This window comes from Aspergillus pseudodeflectus (assembly GCF_044049435.1).
Source record: "Aspergillus pseudodeflectus strain CBS 756.74 chromosome Unknown BJX68scaffold_2, whole genome shotgun sequence".
In the NCBI taxonomy this organism is placed as follows: Eukaryota; Fungi; Ascomycota; class Eurotiomycetes; order Eurotiales; family Aspergillaceae; genus Aspergillus; species Aspergillus pseudodeflectus.
Window position 1 is genome coordinate 1,277,264 of NW_027263778.1, and position 18,719 is coordinate 1,295,982.

The 18,719-nt window shown below is 50.8% G+C and overlaps 6 protein-coding genes across 6 annotated transcripts; 3 read left to right on the forward strand and 3 right to left on the reverse strand.

Annotated features, from left to right (window-relative positions):
* The first annotated feature begins 757 nt into the window (after positions 1 to 757).
* BJX68DRAFT_225487 (uncharacterized protein) lies at positions 758 to 1,908 on the forward strand. The gene has a single exon (XM_071038391.1). It carries the CDS (start codon positions 910 to 912, stop codon positions 1,183 to 1,185), a length of 276 nt encoding a protein of 91 aa, XP_070905201.1. The 5' UTR covers positions 758 to 909; the 3' UTR covers positions 1,186 to 1,908.
* BJX68DRAFT_275673 (glycoside hydrolase family 55 protein) lies at positions 1,512 to 4,626 on the forward strand (the record flags this gene model as incomplete). The annotated part of the gene is made up of 6 exons (XM_071047890.1): positions 1,512 to 1,945; positions 2,096 to 2,386; positions 2,441 to 2,862; positions 2,929 to 3,294; positions 3,341 to 3,814; positions 3,865 to 4,626. The coding sequence occupies exons 1-6, from the start codon at positions 1,882 to 1,884 to the stop codon at positions 4,624 to 4,626; spliced, it is 2,379 nt and encodes a 792-aa protein (XP_070905202.1). The 5' UTR covers positions 1,512 to 1,881.
* A 796-nt stretch (positions 4,627 to 5,422) lies between these two features.
* Positions 5,423 to 11,019, forward strand: BJX68DRAFT_252128 (uncharacterized protein; the record flags this gene model as incomplete). Its single annotated transcript, XM_071042498.1, has 5 exons — positions 5,423 to 7,786; positions 8,739 to 9,077; positions 9,126 to 9,266; positions 9,318 to 10,039; positions 10,386 to 11,019. 5 exons carry the CDS (start codon positions 5,423 to 5,425, stop codon positions 11,017 to 11,019), a joined length of 4,200 nt encoding a protein of 1,399 aa, XP_070905203.1.
* Positions 11,020 to 11,063: 44 nt separating this feature from the next.
* Positions 11,064 to 13,714, reverse strand: BJX68DRAFT_87691 (putative G-patch domain protein). The gene is made up of 7 exons (XM_071049908.1): positions 13,548 to 13,714; positions 13,169 to 13,476; positions 12,962 to 13,037; positions 12,709 to 12,908; positions 12,601 to 12,661; positions 12,211 to 12,554; positions 11,064 to 12,158 (listed from the first exon to the last, which is right to left on the reverse strand). The coding sequence occupies exons 1-7, from the start codon at positions 13,675 to 13,677 to the stop codon at positions 11,109 to 11,111; spliced, it is 2,169 nt and encodes a 722-aa protein (XP_070905204.1). The 5' UTR covers positions 13,678 to 13,714; the 3' UTR covers positions 11,064 to 11,108.
* A 136-nt stretch (positions 13,715 to 13,850) lies between these two features.
* Positions 13,851 to 15,030, reverse strand: BJX68DRAFT_87719 (uncharacterized protein). Its single transcript, XM_071049909.1, has 2 exons — positions 14,675 to 15,030; positions 13,851 to 14,613 (listed from the first exon to the last, which is right to left on the reverse strand). The coding sequence occupies exons 1-2, from the start codon at positions 14,781 to 14,783 to the stop codon at positions 14,096 to 14,098; spliced, it is 627 nt and encodes a 208-aa protein (XP_070905205.1). The 5' UTR covers positions 14,784 to 15,030; the 3' UTR covers positions 13,851 to 14,095.
* A 417-nt stretch (positions 15,031 to 15,447) lies between these two features.
* On the reverse strand, positions 15,448 to 18,382 carry BJX68DRAFT_261451 (uncharacterized protein; the record flags this gene model as incomplete). The annotated part of the gene is made up of 2 exons (XM_071044145.1): positions 15,448 to 15,513; positions 15,566 to 18,382. 2 exons carry the CDS (start codon positions 18,380 to 18,382, stop codon positions 15,448 to 15,450), a joined length of 2,883 nt encoding a protein of 960 aa, XP_070905206.1.
* Between the last annotated feature and the right edge of the window lie 337 nt (positions 18,383 to 18,719).

Here is an 18,719-nt window from a genome sequence, read left to right on the forward strand (position 1 = left end):
CTGAAGATATTATAGAACGAGTCTCAGAGAAGTTAAGGCTATGGGTAAATAGACCACTTGAACCCATCAAGCCATGGGGCTATGGATGAAGATTATTGCTAACTAGCGTTTGCGAGGTCACTGCGGAATTCGGATATTCCCTGGAAAGACCCGAAGTTCAAGAACATAGCCAAAGGTCTCTGTCGCTCGCTGAGTACTCTGTACTATCTACTATGATATAGTATGATTGTACTTCGAACTAGCCGAGTTCCCCAATTTGCCCAACTTCGAACGGCAGAACGCTTGACTGTCGTCCAGTAATAGGACTTTTGGCTGGGGCAATCGTCTGCTCGAGCCTCGTTCAACGAACTTGAGAACTCGAGCGTCAGCACCGTCGTCGTCTTCTTTGCCGCCGGCTTGGCCGCCAAGCCATCCCACGTAAATAATCCTTCTGACGCCGTCGATCATTCAACTACTACTCCATACCAAGACTTGTCTCGTGAGCTTGCATCCGGTCCTCTTCACTCGATGGTCTCTCCGATAAGGGCCATGGCCAATCCACGAAACCTCCGAAAGGTTGTAATGTGCTCGCTATAGGCTGCCGCCAGTGTGCGGAACACTAGGGGCATATGGATTTACCCCAGCTGTGCAGGGATGACCAAAGCCCATCCTGCGTTCCCACGAGTGCAGGTCAATCGCGTTATAAATGCTGTTGCGTAAAGGGAAGATCCGCCGACAACCCCGAAGAGCGACTAGTCCACTTCCGTTGTATACTTGCTTTTTTTGCGGCTTTCTTCCCCCCATTCCCGGAGCGATCTTCTATAAAGACCATGAATTCTTGCTGTTCACCGGGCCTTAGTGGCGCGACTGCATTTTTTCTGCACGAATATACCCAGCAAGAAACATCGAAAAGATATCGTTGAAACTAGAATGGCACCTTTCTGGAAGTCGGCTTGGATGAAATCCAAGATCAGCCTCAGTGACGAGCAACGCGATCAATTACTCCCGAACAAGTCACAAGAAACCAACCAGCGGCCAGCAGATGAGACGTCTTCGCAGCCCACTGCCTCCAAAGAGCGTTATGTCGGATTTGGTATTGGAGGCGCTGGCAATATCCGCAAGTATGGCTGGATTCTGTCACGGTTCAACGGTGTCGGTTCTGACTTTGGAGACAGGGTGAAAACGCGCGGTACAACCCGATTATGACAGAGGGAAAAAAGAGATTCCTTGTCCAAACATTCAACAAATGCGGTATGGGCCAAGGTCGAGAAATGGACCTAGCTATGGCGGAGGAGGAGAATCCTAAAGGGAGAATGTGGTTCTTGTTTTTGGACTCTGTGTGGAATGCTGGCTGGAACCTCGTTCCTTCACCACTCTTCTATCTGGGGCCCTGGAGGCAAGCCTAGGATAACCCAACTTTTCTTGTTATTACCTTTTAATATTCTTTGATTATCATCATACCCATCATACCCTGCTACCTTGATCTGTCCTTTATGCCCTCATACATTCCTGCATAATTATTCTTCGCTCGATCTATGCCCCAAGTCCATCGCGAACCTTACCACAAGGCCTTTACTTGAAACTGACTGGCTGACCAGTTGCACACTACACGTTTGCCACGGTATGTTAAAAGCTGTGCTTGGCAGCCAACTCAGATGACAGCTCCTCTTAAAAGCCAGATTTTCTCATGGACCCGTCGCGACGGTGATTTTAGCGTGGATCGTCATGCTGGTCGTAACTTAGGTATGCAGGAATCTTGTGGACTTGGCCAGGCCGTATAAATAATCAAGGGAATATCAATGTCGCCGCACTCTCTCTTCTATCTTTCAACGCCATACGCCGTCCACTTTCGGGCTGTCAGATACTAGCTGCGCATCCGGTTCGTTAATAGAGTTCGCTCTTATGATTGACCCTAGGTTACTGCTGCTGTGCCGCGACTATGGCACTGTCTTGTCCCTTGCTTCGGGTACTCGCTCTACTGCTTTGCTTGCAAGGCTTGGCAGCTGCTCTAGAGGAGGGGAGATTCAATTTTGTGCCGGGATTAGACTCAATCCTGACGCCTAAATACACTCCTCATCCGTCGTGAGTATTAATTTACCTTGCAGGCTTCGTACAGAAATTGATCTGAGTAGGGGAATACCCTTTACGATCCAGAATTACGCAGCACAGCCATGGCACGGACTCAACAACATAACCCACCAGCCCAACCAACCAGCTGTGACTTGCGCCGGCTCATCGACGCCGACCAAATTTTGGTATGAGGAGATCGCGCATAACGGGGAGTCATCGTTCTTGATCCCCGGGTACAAGGACAAGTACAAGGTTTTTCGCAACGTGGTGACCGACTATGGTGCCGATAATACGGGGCAAAAGGATGCGTCGTCGGCTATACAGACTGCAATTAGAGGCAAGCTGCTTCTCCCTATGCATCAGTATTTTTTTAGTCACTAATAACAGCCAGACGGTCCCTCTGGCGGCCCTGCGCGTGACGCCCACGCAATGGGAACAACCGGTCAACCAGCTATAGTTTACTTGCCGGGGGGGACTTACCTACTAAATGCTGCACTTCAGCTTTACGTCGGAACTGTCATAGTAGGAGACCCTACAGATCCACCTATTCTCAAAGCACAACCTGGGTTTTCCGGAGACCATATGATATATGCAAAAGATCCCAACTTTGGAGGAACGATCAATTTCTACATCGGTATCAAAAACATTGTGCTCGATTCAACCGGCCTGAATGCAACCTTGTCCTTGACCCTTCTTGACTGGACCGTCAGTCAAGCTACCCAATTGTCGAATGTTGTGTTCAACATGCCTCAAAGTCCAACCGCGCACGTGGGACTGACTACGCAATACGATTACAATAGCAATATAATCGTGGTAAGCACTCCTTTACCCCTTTACCTACATGCGAGCAGTGGTAAAAGATTGCTAAAGCTGAGATAGAATGACCTACGATTCAATGGAGGAAATATCGGGATGAAGCTTAGTGGGCAACAGTGGGTCTTTAAGAATCTTGTTTTCACCGGGACAAATACTGCCGTGGTTGCTGGAGGCACGGACATTGTTTTTCTAGGGTGTCAATTCAATGGTGGCCAGACTGGAATAGATGCGACGGGCACATCTGGATCTTTGACAGTTATCGATTCTCGTGGTTCAGGCCTTACAACTTTTGTGGCATCTGGGACCCCCGACGGAGCAGGAAACTCAATCATCTTGGAAAACATTCAAAACAGTGGAGCTACAGTGAGCCTTGGTGGAAAGGTGGTGCACAGTGGGAGTATTCCAAACACCTGGGTCCGCGGAGATCTCGTAAGTGAATACACCATTATGTTGAACGGTCACTGACAGCTCAAAGTACACGGCAGGAAACACAAAAATGCAAAGAGTCAATGGTCAAATGGTCTCGACTGCAAGATCCTCGGCGCTCCTGTCTGGCGGGAAATATTTTGTCAAATCGCCGCCGACATTTCAGGAGTACTCGGCGGACCAAATCTTGAATATCAAAAACGTCCAGGGTAGGCCAGTTTACGGAGACGGAGCAACGGACGATACGCAGAACATCAACCAAATCCTGGCGGAGAACGCTGACTGCAAATTGATATATTTCCCCGCCGGGACATACATGGTGACGGATACGATCTTTGTGCCCGTTGGGAGACGCATTGTTGGTGACCCATACGCTTCAGTTATAAGCGCTGTTGGCAGCAAATTCAAAGATCCAGCGGCCGTTCGACCTATGGTGAAATTCGGATACCCAGGAGATGTTGGAGTGACGCAAGTTAGCGACATGCTCTTCACAGTTGGAGATATTCTACCTGGATGTAAAATTGTTTGTATACCCTCTCCAGAGCTATTGACACTCGAGACTCACGAGATCAGGTTGAGATAAACATTGCCGGCTCAACGCCTGGTGATGTCGGATTCTGGAACACTCATATCCGCATTGGCGGCGCAGTGGGAAGCAAGGTTGAGAGCCAGTGTACCAGTGGACCAGATCAATGCAAAGCCGCCTGGGCTGCTGTACACCTCACCAGCACATCTTCTGCGTACATAGAAAACATGTGGGGATGGACAGCAGACCACGACCTCGACGGCACAAACAGCCAGACCATATCCACTGGTCGGGGCCTCCTCGTTGAGGCTACTGCGGCCACCTGGCTTGTTGGAACGGGGTTCGAGCATCATACGCTCTATCAGTACAATTTTGACGCTGCGCACAACGTCTTTTCAACAATGCAACAGAGCGAATCCCCATATTGGCAGGGACCGGGCAACATGTTGGCTCCCTCCCCATGGCAGGATAACATCGCCCCTACCGACCCAGACTTCTCGCAATGTGCCGCAGATGATGCTCTGTGCCGGATGGCGTTGTTTGAGAGGATCAGTGCGTCCTCGAATCTCTTCCTGTATGGCGGCTGTAACTGGGTGTTCTTCAACAACAACAAGAACTGTAACACGACCAGTGGAAAATGCCAAAAGAATGCCATCCAAGTTTTGGATTCGTCCGCAATTTATCTATATGGAACAAACACAAAGAGTACAATCAACATGGTCCTCGACGGCAATAAGGCGATCGCGACGGAGAACGAAAATGCCGGTGGCTGGGGCGGCGTTGTTGCGGCGTATCTCTACAACTCGTGAGAAAGTCAACAAGCGGTGGGGGTTGACTTTTCATATTTAATCGCGATCCACTTTTTTCATACGACACGATAAATGTGACTCGGATTTTGTCGTGGATGGACAACAGATGCCGTGGGATAAAATGTAGAGGAGTGTCTGTTGCTCGAGTTGCAATCGCGATGGCCATACATAGGACGAAAGGGGTTTTTATGCTTATTTGTTGATATATACTCCCTGCAATTAGAGATCCCTATTTATCAATGTTAATGCTTCAGCCTCAGTCGTGGTACGCTACATGTATTGGGCCGCAATAGTAATGGCCCTCATCCTTGCTTCACACCACCATCTGCTCTGCCAGCTCAACGCTCAAGAAACAACACCCACGCTTAAGCTTTAATCATACAGCCACGTCATTCCATCTCATTTTTGTCTCCAATCACGGCCTGTGATATTAGATCTTGGTCAATTTCAGTCCTATTCGCCTTGATTCCATGTCGGGCTCGTTAGTGGGTGGCTGGGCTCCGAGGGGGCTGGCAAACGGAGCCATAAGCAAACCGTCTCCCTCTCGAGATTAGCGATAGCTCTGTCCTCCTATCCCTGACTTCAACACCATTGGGGTTGGAGTTTCCAATTCTTTGATTTCTCGTCATCCAGTCGAGGCCAATATTTGCGTCTTGGGAATGTATTTCGGGAGCTGCAAGTGAGCCCGCATACATTCCTCGGCCAACCCCACTCCGCAGTCATGTTTCCAGCGGGGAATGTGAGCTTGAGGACGGTCAGCTGTACGTACTCGCTGCTTGATCTTGGAAGCTACTGGATGATAATAATTGACGTTTTTGCAGCAAGCAGGCCACAGTTATTTCGGACCGAGTCGCAACAATCCGCTGCTGCCTCGGACGACTACTACTCCCTCTCGAGCCGTACCTCTGCCACAAGATCTGCGAGTGGTGGCAGTCGAGCGACAGTTGTGCGATATGCGACACCTAATTCACATCCGATATCACGAAATTCCTCCCCGGCAGTCTCGCGCACGCTGTTGGCCCCGCCGTCAGCTGTTCCAAGGAACGAGCAGAATCCGAGTATACCAGCCGAGCAGCGGGATACTTTTGTGACCAACATCGATAGTACCACCCAGTCGGATGAGAAGCGTGATACACATCTGATCTCCTTTGACGGTGCTGGAGGAGAGGCCGTGCGCGACAGCTATGCGGGACGGGAGCCAACACCGGGCGTGGATGACTCGCCATACATCCGTTTCGCTATCAGCCAGCTCACACGGGAAGGGGAGGCTGGGCATCCGCGAAGGTCGAGTGAAAGTGGGAGCGAGTCAACTCCGACCGGGCATTTGTTATGGGATGGCACTTTGGGACATTTTGTCCGTGCCGTGACACCACCGACCCAGCAGCAGCAGCAGCAGCAGCAGCAGCAGCAACAGTTGCCACCAGAAAGGAGCCCTCAGGACTCTGTTGATCCGGAGGCATTCGTTCCCGTCAATGATCCTCCAGAAGGAAACTTGATCTACCCTCCGCTTGATTTCGTGCCAATTCCGCTTCGGCCGTGGGCACTGGGTATTGTTATACTCTGTGTGCTTCTTATGATCGCAGGCATTGCCTTTAGCAATGTTTGGTCCCAAGATAACCAAGGGCTCTGGGGTTACAATGGACGAAGCGGCGCAAGATACTTTGTTGTACAGTTTCTTCCACAAATTCTTGGGATTATCATCACATTCGCGACATTCGTCGTTCAAGCGGCCGTATATCGCGTAATACCTTTTGCGATTATGGGATCGGAGCGCCCCCTTGAGAAGGTCCTACAGGGACTACCGATTGTGCCAAAGAACTTCCTACTTCCCGATCTCTCGCACATTATCCATGGCGAGGCTTTGGTGGGATTTTCACTATTTACGATTTGGCTTTCCAACATCAGCGCAGTGCCCTTGCTAAGCTGTTACTACCAGGTAAAATGGGCTTCTATAGATGGTGAAGGAGGATGGCGCTGGGCTGCAGTGGAGGCAATCGGCTGGACGCTGGTCGCGGTATACGGTCTTCTGACGCTAGGGCTGACTATCTTAATGCTGCGGTTTCTCCGTACATGGTCGGGCTTGATGTGGGACCCTGTCTGCCTGGCGGACTTGATCACTGTTATTCAGCGTTCGAACGTGCTACCGGACTTTGACTATTCAGAGACGGCTTTCGATGTTGGCAAAACACTGAAATCAAGAGTGCTTCGACTCGGCTACTGGCAGCTATCTAAAGGACGCCACCCGGAGATTTTTTACGGAATTGGAGAGGATGGTGGAACGGTTGGAAACCCCTCTCTGCATCTTGTGGCGAAGAACCGCCGAGAACATCTTTCAAAGGTCTCTTTCGATGCTGAAAAGCGGGGTGCTGCCGGGAAAGAAGATTCTCAGGATATCTATTCTCCAACAGTTCGTTACCGGTGGACTCCGTGGTTCCTCCGGAAGCCTTTTGTGATCGCCTGGATAGTGATACTCTGTGGACTATTCATTGCGTTCGTCATCGTCAGCTTTGTTAACAATGCTGTCGAGGACGGGTTTTTGCCGCGTCTATCAACTCGACCGTCATCAAGTGCATTTTCTTCGTCAAATTTCCTGTTCAGTTTTATTCCGGCGCTGATTGGAAATTTTCTATTTCTTGCATGGCAACACATCGATACTTACTTTCGTGCACTGCAGCCGTACGTGATGTTGTCCTCCCCCGACGGTGCTTCCGCGGAGCAAAGTCTCCTTCTGGCGTACCCCTCTCTTTTACCGTTCGAGGTAACTATCACAGCGGTTCTAAACAGACACTACAAGGTCGCTTGGATATCTCTGATTAGCGTTGTTTCCTCTGCCCTTCCAATTCTGGCTGGAGGCGTCTTCATCGCGCTTACATACCCAGAGAATGAGATTAGGGTTACCCCACTGATGCCAGCCTTTTACGCCATAGTGGTATTCTGTGCTGTGTACATGGCTTCTTTTCTGGCAATTTGGCCTGGTCGCTACCGCTATCTGCCTCACGACATCAGCACTCTCGCTGATCAAATGAGTTTTCTCTACCAGAGCCCTCTGCTCTCAGACAAGTTACTTCGTGAGCCACGGAGCAAAACGGATCTTGTCACGCGGCTGGTCATCGCTCCACCGGGCGACCAGGAGTATCCGAGGTATGGCTTCGGCATATACGTGGGGCGCGATGGTACAGAGCATCTGGGAATTGATAGGTATAGTCGACCTGGTCGGGCGGATATGCTCATTACGACAGGATCTATGAAGTGATTGCATTTGCAATGGACATGATTTATGATTTTTGCGATGAGCATAATGGTAATGTGATATGGTGATGAAATTTGGGCGATACTGTGTACCATGTTTTCTTTTCTTTCTTTTTCTCTGCTTACGGCTACTACGGCCGCAAGAGCTTTTACTATAGCGCATAGCATGGCGTTGGTTTCATCATTGAATCATGGAAGACACTTTTCTCTGACATGATATCCTATCTGCGCTCTTCACCCAGAGTACTTTCTTAGGGCTGTTCGGGTCACGTTTACCCTTGCCAAGGGCCGCCACGTGACAGTTACAGGCATCTCCAAATAGTCCAGAAATTATTACGAGTCATCCTGTCAGCTCCTCGAGTTGGTCGTTGGTTTCAGCTCATACCATACCATAATCTACTAATATGGATTTGTCCGTTCATGTCCACCTCTAGCACGCCTTTCCCCAGTTTTCCAGGTTGCTGCAGCCAGCATGGTCTACCCCGGAAAACCTAGCACAGGCTGCAGTACTTGCCGCTCTCGACACATCAAAGTAGGCAAACCAAACCCTTAAACAATTTCCGCCCCCACCCACAACTAATCCTGCTGCTCAGTGTGACGAAACACGTCCGCACTGCACTGCCTGTGTCCGCTCAGGCCGGCAGTGCCCCGGATATCCGCACCCTCTGGACGTGATGTTACGACCCCAGACTGCATTTCCTCGGAAATCTGGAACAGCTTCCAAGACAACGGCTTCTTCCGCAAAGAGCGACAATGTAGATACACAGGAGCAAGCGCAAAAAGACCTTGCCACTTCTGAACTTTCGTGTATCCCATGCTTGCCACGTTATCCTGGGACTTCGACTCCTCTACCCCCTCCTCAGATTCCTGGTCGTCTTTTGTTGCCCATGGAAGACACAGTGACCGGGTTGTTTTTCGGCTCTTACGTTTATACCCCCAAGGATCCTCTTGTCCGAGTAGGGTCAATGGAGCTTCTTCCACAGCTGTACGCGGCGGCGCCACTCAATTCTCCCGTGCGTATGAGTGCGCTGGCTGTGTCGTATTTCTCTGTGGCCGCTTGGACAAATCAGGAGCATCTGCTCCAATACTCTCGGCAATGCTTTGTGGATGCTCTGAACTTGACTCGCAAAAAGCTGCAAGGCGACATAGGTCGGTCTTTTGACGAGCTGCTCATGACAATGCTGCTCCTCTATATTTACGAGGTAAGCGTGGCCATTGACTCAAGAAGGATTTCATCTGAGCGTTTGCAGGAATTCGATGCTATCAAGGATCATAGACAACCATCCAAGGCACATTTGCGAGGTGCGATCGCTCTGATTAATAGACACCAACCCAACGATCGAGACTCGGTTCTATCAAATACATTGAGAAATGCTGTGCAAATGGAAATCGTAAGTTGAAATTTTCCGCACCCTTGGCCACTGATTAACCTAGGCTTGTAGATAAATGTTTCTGTGGATGGTGCCGCTCCGCTCGTTCCAACCACCGATGTCTGGCCACTGGTGCTTCCAATTCAACAACTAGCTTCTTCACGGCTCACCACGGCCAGTACTGGAGCAGTAAAGCTCCGACAGCGATGGGTGCAGTACTCTACTACTGGTACTACGAATCTGAACGAAGTCGAGGGTATTCTTTCCGAAGCCTGTCTTGTGGACAGCCTGCTTCTTGCCTGGACCGAGACTCTACCCCAGCATTGGGACCCAAGTCCAGCATCCTTTATTCCCCAATCCGTGCGAAATGCTGGTATCTACCAGGATCGGTGCGACTGCTACGCGGACTTTTGGATCGCAGAAACGTGGAACAAGTATCGCGCTTCAAGACTCGCCGTCCAGAAAGTCATCATGTATTGCTTGCAGCTCCTTCCTGACCGTACAGCCGATATGGAAGCGACCGTCGAAATGATTCGCGCCATCGCAGCGGACACCTGTGCTACTGTACCTTTCTTTCTTGGCAGTCAGACAACCTCCGGACTGATAAATGCCAGTCGGGTCGAGTACCCGGCAGCAGGAACAGGGCTGAATGCAGCGCATCGACAGTACGCGCCAATGCTCGGAGGGTGGTTCATCCTCTCCTCACTGGAGAATTTGCTCTCCGTAGAGTTCCTGACGGAAGATCAATATGGCTGGGTTAAGGGCCAGGTGCAGCGGGTTCTGCAGATATATACGTCGGGACTAATGACTTCTCATTTATGAGTATTGTATAATACTATATATGTGGTTAGACTTAATGAATATACTATTTCTTTCGAACTGCTTCTAACTCCGCTTACGGGGGCATTATCTCCGGTTTAAACCACGTGACTTCAATCTCCGCATCAAACTTGGCTTGGCCAGCTTCTCAATGTCCCTTCTCCATCATTACTCTCATTTACAGCTCGATTGCATATTGACAGTACTCCGTCTCATCTCAGAAATATATTGGCTTGCATATACCTGCGATTCAACGAGCTGCTACCCCTTCCACTCCGCACACCCGATTCGATTACTCCAAACCCAACCTACACACAAAAGAACAGCAGAAACAATCACAATGGTCTTCTCCTTCTTCAGCTCGAGCCCCAAAGCTGCGAATGTAGAACAAGCGCAAGTTACAACGCCGCCCAAACCCGCCGAAGCCGATACACCGCCAACGGCGACCGCAACCCCATCCCCATCCACAACCCCCAAACCTGCCGACAATGACCTCCCCAAACTCTGGACCCCACGAACAAACACCAAGCTCGCCCTCGGCGGCGCCCTCTTCTTCGCCTTCTCTGTCTTCACAACCCGTCGCGCATTCCTCCGCCGCGTAAAAGCTACAACACCACCCTACTGGACCTCGACGCCCTTCTACAAACCGAAGGTGAACGGTGGGATGGACGCCTTCGAGGCGTTGAATCTGGCGACGCTAAATGTGCTCTCATTTGCTATGATGGCCACTGGGTCCGTTCTGTGGGCGTTGGATATCAATGGGCTGGAGGATATGAGGCGGTATGTGCGGACAAGGGCGGCGAGTGGGATATTCGGTGGGGAGGGCAATGAGTTGAGTGAGGCGGATAAGGAGATGGAGAAGGAGGTGGAAGAGTTTGTGGGGAGGTACTTGGGGAAGAGGGTTGAGGATAACAAGTTGGTGGATCTTCCTAAGGGTGGGAAGGAGTCATCATAGAGTGAAAAGGGAGCTAGGGAAACGGGATGGTGCTACTTGTACATTATGTGATGTTATTGCGGCGTTGGGCTGGCTACTATGATACACTCCTATCTTTCTTTGGCCCTGTCCATCTGCTCGTACCGTTGCCGAGCGGTTTGCCTCGTCTTTTCGAGGAACTCGTCGTATCGACCGCGTGTGTTCCGGGCGGCTTCTTCGCTCGCGTCCCCGAGTTTGCCGCCTTGCGCTCCTAATCCGACGCCTTGCGCGTAAACTTCTGTCGAGATGGGTGCGGTCATGCCTGTACCCTGCGCACCGAGACCGGTACCCGCGAACCAGCCCATCTTGCTAAGCAGTGAGGCGCCCTTGGATGTGGTTTCCGCTGATGGCGAGGGCTCACGCTCTGGTGCTGGCGCTGGTGCTGGCTTATTCGCTGTGGCTCTGCCGCGACCGAATGCCTGTCGACGCTCTCGCGCTCGATCTCTGTACTCTGGTGGTGCTGGTATGATGCCATGCTTTATAAGCTTGTTCATCCCTCGTGCGACGAGCTCGTCCTTTTGCAAGTTACTGCGATGTAACTGGCTGAGCCGTTCATGTCGATTGACTTCCGCCATCGCCTTGAACTGTCTCATACAAAGATAGCAGCAGTTCCGGTTCGGATCGGCAAACGATTGTCGGGGCGGAGCCGCAGCTGTATCCAACGTGGAGCTCAAATCTGCAGGAGCTTTATCATCGGGCTCTTTCTTTTGGATCCCGTGTAATTCCGCATGTCGGTTGCTCCAGAATTGAAGATGTGATGGCATAGCCATCTTCTTCGCCCCTGATGCGGCGGATGCAGCGTCAGCTTTTCGTTTCTTCGCCTTGTCAGTAGCATCTTTAGCTTTTGAGTCCGTTTGGCCCGTTGGTCTCTCAGTCTTCGGCGCCTGCTGGGTTTCTGATTCTGAAGAGACCATGAGTTCATTCACATAAGCGTCTTCGTCCCAGTACATGAGCTTTAGCGCTGGGTTATTCAGAGGACTAAATGTAAACTTCTCTGTGCTGGCGTTTGGGTTCATAACGGGCACAAAAACGCCCGCGTGGATATAGCTGACCATGACTGGTTTCGACGAGATTGTGAATTTCTCGAAAGAGTGGAGTCGCACAATAGCTGCTTGGGCATCCTAGTTACGTTAGCTTTGACTACGTGTATCTACTGAGAGGAGACCAAAGTACCTGGATCGTAGCAAACTCAGCAAAGCCATATCGCCAGCTCTCGTTGCTTCTGCGGTCCCGAACCAGCAGGATACGCCGTATTGACCCGTCACGGGCCCCAAGGTTTGAGTCGCCGGTAGTAGATGCCACTTTTGCTCCTTTCTTTTGTGTTCCTGATCCGCTATCTGAGTTGCTTGGCCGGTAGAGCTTGGCAACTCCCTTGGCTAAGAGCTCTTCATTCACAGACGTTTCTAGTCCTCTAAATAATAGAAACTGAGAGGGTTGATTTTCGGGGGCAGCATCGTTATCGCCGTTGTTAAACACTCGCGGTGCCGCTATACCTGGAGGGCCAGTCGGGCCGGCATCTACTTTGCGTTAGCCCCTGTATAAGTACCAAGCAACCTTACATACCTGGTCGCGGAGCCTGGCACCGGAAGCATTTTTGACGAGTTGAATAATTCACAATCGAACACTAATTCGTTAGCCGGGGGTTTCAACCATCAAGTTGTTCTTGCCCACCAGTTGACAGGTCCAATCAGCTTCAGCTCTCGCTCGGGCTCGATCCTCCCTCTCGCGACTGTACGCAATGCGGACCTTGGAACCCCGATCGTCTTGCGCGCTCGGACCACAAAGATATATCGATGGGAAATTGCGTTCGACAAAGGAGCGTGAGGAGCCGAGGGTTTTGAATCGGAGAAATCCTAGCTGACGAGACAGCTCTGTAGACGTATGAGATCAGGAACAGCGCATAGCGAATGTTCTCATAACTCACTCGTTTGTCTATCGCGAATAACGCGCACCTCCTCCAAGCCTTCGATATTGTAAAAGTCTTTCAACTCTTTCGAAATCTGTTCACCACGCCGACACACATCTCAGCCTCATGCCATAACGAAAGGTTGTACCACGGAGCGCAGCTCTAGAATCCCATTGCACGGGACATAAGGGGCTCCATGATATCAAAAGGGAGGGAAGGTCCAACGTCTTCTTCCGTCATATCCACCGGTAACCCGTCCATCATAACCTCTCTACTTTCCTGTCCGTAATGCGGTCGGTCGCGCCGCGGACTCCGGCTCCGGCTGTAGCTCCTGCTTCGACTGCGTGATTTGTATCCCTCGCGATCACGGTCCCTGTAGCCACCCCTTGATCGTCGCGGTGGAGAGCGTGAGGGTCGTCGTCGAAAGTCATCACGATCTCGGCTGCGGTATCGCGATCCGGAGCCGGAGTGGTCTCTTGGGTATTCGTGCCGTCTATCGGCTGCTGGTCCTCGTGGAGGTGTCCGCGATGGGTCTGGATATCATAGAAAGTGAGTATTGGACTGGCATGTGCTATGGACTCGGGATTTCTGTGCGGGGATATACCGCCAGGCGAGCGCGAACGGGATGGAGAGTTGTCGTCGTACATACGACCATCCCTGTCGTCTCTCGCGGGAAACGGCCTGGAAGGCGGTCCAGGGGGGTACCTGGTATCTTCAGAGTGGAGATGAGACATAATAAAAAAACATGGAGGGTAGAGGAAAGAAAAGCTGGGATGGGGGACAAACGAAGCTGAAGCAAAGGCCCTGACGAAAGAAGAGCTGGCAGAAATACACCGCCTGCGGAGTCGGTCTCAAGTAACACCATTACAGCACCACTTGGATAACTACTTTGAAAAAAGACAACTAAGTTGAATTTACGATGTAACTAGTTGCAAATAGCATTCATGCATTCATTCGGTAGTCCATGCTACTCGAGTGGGTAAAAAAGCTAAGTACATGTCCATAGTATCTTTCCGAAAGTTGAAACCATCTAGCCAGCCGAGATGCATGCAAATCCAGCCCAGACCAAAGTTGTCTCTCTGAAGTATACAGGATCATGAGGAAGAAAGATGTGCAAAGTACATGTGAGAGAAATGAGAAAAGTGTCGTGATTCACTCCTTGGGAGGTCTGCCCGGCTGTTTGGGGTCGCGGTCCATGGGAGGGCTAGCAACACAAATGCCGCGATAGCAATAACCACCATCGCAGTCAGCAGAGTTGTGGCAGATCAAAGTCTGAGGGGAACGAGACTCGAGTTCAGATTCAAGGCGGGGAGGCTCAGCGACACAGATGCCATGGTAGCAATGGCCGCCATCACAGTCGACAGAGTTGTGGCAGTTGACACCCTGAGGGGAGCGACGATCGATGAAACGGAAAGCAGAAGTATCTGCCACGATGCAGGAGAAGTTGATGCAAGATCCATCGGAAGGACAGTCGCTATCGAGACGGCAGATGTCCTGGGCGGCAACATCACGAGCAGACTCGCTCTTTCCAAGCTTCGTGATGATGGTAATCGGCATGCAAACCCAGTGGTCCTTGCACACATCGCCAGGGTACTTGCAGTCGCTATCGACCTCACACTCCTTGGGCCAGTTGGGCCAAGGATATTCCTTACTGGCCATTTCAGCGCCAGCTGAGGAAGGTCCAGTGTTAGTCGAGGGGTATCCCCATGTGGACTCGAGAAATAGACTCACCAGTGTTCCAGTCAGCACCTACACCGACATCATCGCGAGCAGAGACAACATTGTCGACAGTGGACATAACAAAGGTTATGAAGAAGGAAAGAAGGAAGAAGAGCTTCATCTTGAAGCGTGGATAGGTCGAACGGCTTGGAGGTTGTAAGTTTGTTATTCGAACTTGAGGAAAAAAAAGAGATTTCGAAGAGGGTGGGAAGAAAGAAGAAGAAGAAAAGATGGAAGAGGGGCAGACGAAGAAGACACCTTTATAACTATTAATGTGCGCAAAGGTTTGTTCTCATGAAAAAAAAATTCTTTACTGCGCAAGTTTCTTGTGAATGTGGTGATAGCCAAGTAAATGGCTGGTGCTTTGTCTCACCTGGATTGGGAAATGATATGAGGCTAGCCCAGCGTGAATGACAAGAGGTAGGCTGTAGTAGTACTTGAGCTCTCAAACTAGGTGTGTGACTTAGCCCCTGTATAGCACCCTGTTTGGAGCAAAGAAAGTCTCGAGGTAGGGTGGACGGGTGTAACCGTTCTCGAGGCAAAATGCCCGATATCTTTGTCTTCCAGGTTCACGTTTCAGCTGAGAACAACAAAATTTGAGACCCATGTAGCCCACTAAAATGCCACCATCACAGTAGAATTCTTGACCAGGTTGCTGGGGTTGGTGTGTTCTTGTATCCTGGTGCCCTGCGGTATCCAACCTCGCACACCAGATTTCTTCACCACCACCGCCATCGGATCGCCCACGTGTCTATCGACAACTTCGAGACTCTCTTCGCAGATCCTTAGATACTTGGCATGCTTGAACTCTGCTGCGTCAGATGGGCATGGGAAGACTCGAGTGCAAAAAACTGTGGGAGTCGGTTGCATGATGTCTGGCTTAAAACAAGGACTTGGACAAACATTCGAAGGGGGATATCTCAACTCAAGACATCGCTGGCTCAGAACTGCGAAAGTTGAAGAGTCGGTTGTGTCCTTGACGAGACTTATCCAGTTGTGCTTCTGTCTCTTGGTGCTAGAAGGTATGTGAAGAACCTGGGGGCATCCGGAAAATGGCCATAAAGCCTGCAGCTGTCCTTGGTGATTGATGCCAGTGTGTTCAAGCGCAAGGATGGCATTGATCAATTCGCGCCGAGCGCTGGCACGATTGAAGTCCTCGTGGTCTCCTGGTAAGCTCAAGGTCCTGTCAATCTCCCCACGGGCAGCCCAATTCCAGCAGTTGCTTATGCACTCTATGCTCCCAACAGGGTGGCAGCAGAACACCTGCTTGTACTCGCATCCTACCCCTTCCTGTTTCGCCTGTGAGAGTTGAATAGCGTCCCAAAGACTAACACGCCTGCTATTACCGGTACATATGCTCACTTCCAGCCCAACATCGAGCTTCAGAATTGGCAGAATCTCAGCACCCGGACTCGTACAGTACGCAAGGAGCGTAGACCTATATGTCCGTGCAGGCATCCGTTTCCACCTCTTGACGAATCCTGCATTGACTTGATATCCTCCACTAAGACTGACTTCGTACCCGTCCCCAATATAATAGGCCTTGCAGGTACCGGGAAACTTGAGCTCAGAGACAACCTGCTGTTGTATCATATTGACATCGGCTTTGCATTCCTTGTTGACTATGAGCTCCAGACTTTTGGCGCCATCGTTGGCCCCAATCAACAACCGCGATGATTTATGGATCAATATGTGACTTTGAGCAAGTTGACCGGGTAAGTAGGGCTCTGGAAGGTCTTTCGACCAGTGGCATACAACATCGCCTGAAATATAGTTTGTGGGGTTGGACGCTAGGCGAGGAGTGATGTACCCTCTTTCTGTTCGAATGATTGGAGCTGCTTCCTCGGTTCCTCCGACCATCCATACCGGACCCCAAAGTTGCTGGAGATCTTGAAGGTTCATCAAAAGGGCAAGTCCAAGATCATCCTGTGTGCGAGAGTCTTTCCCAAGTGTCCACACAGGCCCACCCACAAATTTGCTCAGGCATGCTAACCGCCGTCGAGCAAAGCTATACCCAAGCCCCACAGGAATAATGTTCTTTTCTAAATTCCAGCTGATGACATCAAACGCGCTTGCATGCGAGCCAGCGAAGGAAACGATGCTGAGAGATAGCGCTCGATACAGGAAGCTGAGGTATGGGGATGGGTCACTATTGTCCAAAAGCAAACTGCTTAGGGGTCGGAGCTTTTTCGTTAACTTATTGGCTATCTCAAGACTTGAGGGATCCAGTTTCCGCTCCTTGTTGGCTGAAAATCGCATGACCAAGGTTTCTATATCCTCCAATGTGATGTGGACTGCTTTCGCAGTATTTGCTCCAAAAGGGGGTTCTATGAACAATGTGAGTAGTCTCCCACAAAAGCCTTCGTCACGCAGATGGCAGAAAGCTGCCTGACATCCTTTGAGTAATTCGACGCATTCTTCTATAGGTATAGTCCGAGTCGATAAACCTGACTGTACGTCTGGCCAGATGTTAGACCTATAAAGGCCACAGAGTCGTGCCGTTTCAGCCTCGAGCGCACAAAGCGCCTCGTTGTGCGCTGCTGGGTTGAGGATGAAATCGAGGCAATCAGCTCGCAGAACGAGCGAGTCTATAGATTGATCTTCTGCGGCTTCCGGCGTCGTGATACCGGTGTCTGCTGATAGTGACTTTGATGATGACGAATTTGGTGAAAGAGGGCCAATCTTGTTCTTTGGTGTGTGCATGTCTTGCTCCATAGGACAAGGATTTGATGGTGCCACGACCTTGTAGTCTGCGATGCCCGCCCCTGGCTCCAAAGATTTTTCTGAGCCATCTGACAAAAGCGCTTGGCTCTCCGGTTCTGCATTTCCTGGCTGTTCCTGTTGTGCACGCTGGAATATTGGTGTAGGCGTAATCTGAGATCTAGGGGCATAGCTGTAGCTTGTAGCTTGTCGGACATGCGTGCTTAGGCTCCGCAGCGGGGAGTCATTCAAAGGTATTTCTGAATGGTCGACGAAGCATTTCCATAGTTCATCCCACGAGGTTATTGTGCGTTCGCATACGGGACAACTGCTGGGAACTTGGTGCCGGATTGTTGCTTCTTGCAGGTTGAGTTGCAACGAGGGGTGCATTCTCCGCTGATGCTCATTAAATTTGTCTCTTCGCCGGGTCTCCATTGAACAGCCTTGAACAGGACAGACATAAGTGACGTCCGAAAAATGTTCTGTGATAGCATGGCGTTTAAGGGTGCCGCGACTTCTGTATGTGTGGTTAGACCGACAGAAGACGCACCGATATTCGATGTTTCTGGACGCATATCTCAGTCTATCGGTGGCTTCTGTGGGCGTCGTCCGCAGTAATAGAGAGTCGACTACGGTAAGACCCCTCTGGAGAACATTTCGGAGCCGATGAAGCTCATCGCGCTCAAGCGAGTCAACCTTGTCTTGAATATCTTGAGAAATCTGAGACACGAAATCCTCCTCGCAGGCCGATGTCGCTGGTGTACCCCAGGAAGGGCCGAACGAGAAGATACTTTCCGCTTGGCGAAGATTATAGATCGAAGGATTGATTGGGCCGGATGAATGGATATCTGCAGCAGAAGAAACAGGCCATGGAGCTGCGAATGCTGACCCTTCAAGGTTGGGACGAGGATACGATGACTGTTCGGAGGAGAAAGGAAGAGGATAGAGGGATTCGGGGGTATCCCAGGTGGGCGCTTGACCGCTGTAGTCGGCATCTATATCCATACAGTTATGATCCATGACAGCGGAAGAGGGACTCAAGTGAAGGGACAGACGGATATGGGAAGCTTACGATGCCGGGGACAACGATCTTATAGTTGATGATCTTTTCGCAGAGGGCGTCACAGCCTTTGGCGTGAGCAAAGCCTCAGTGCCTCGTCATCCTACAAGTCTGACCTGGCAGTGGCAGTGCAGAGCACGGCCGCGAGTTGCCGGTTAGTGGAATTACCAAGGAGAGCGCGACTTCGTCGAGAAAAGTTACTCTGCAGAGTGTAGTCTACTGAGATGAAGGCACTATATCCCTATATGCTGGGTAAATAGCCTCGGCGGTGGCACACTGCCCATCTCATCCGTGAGG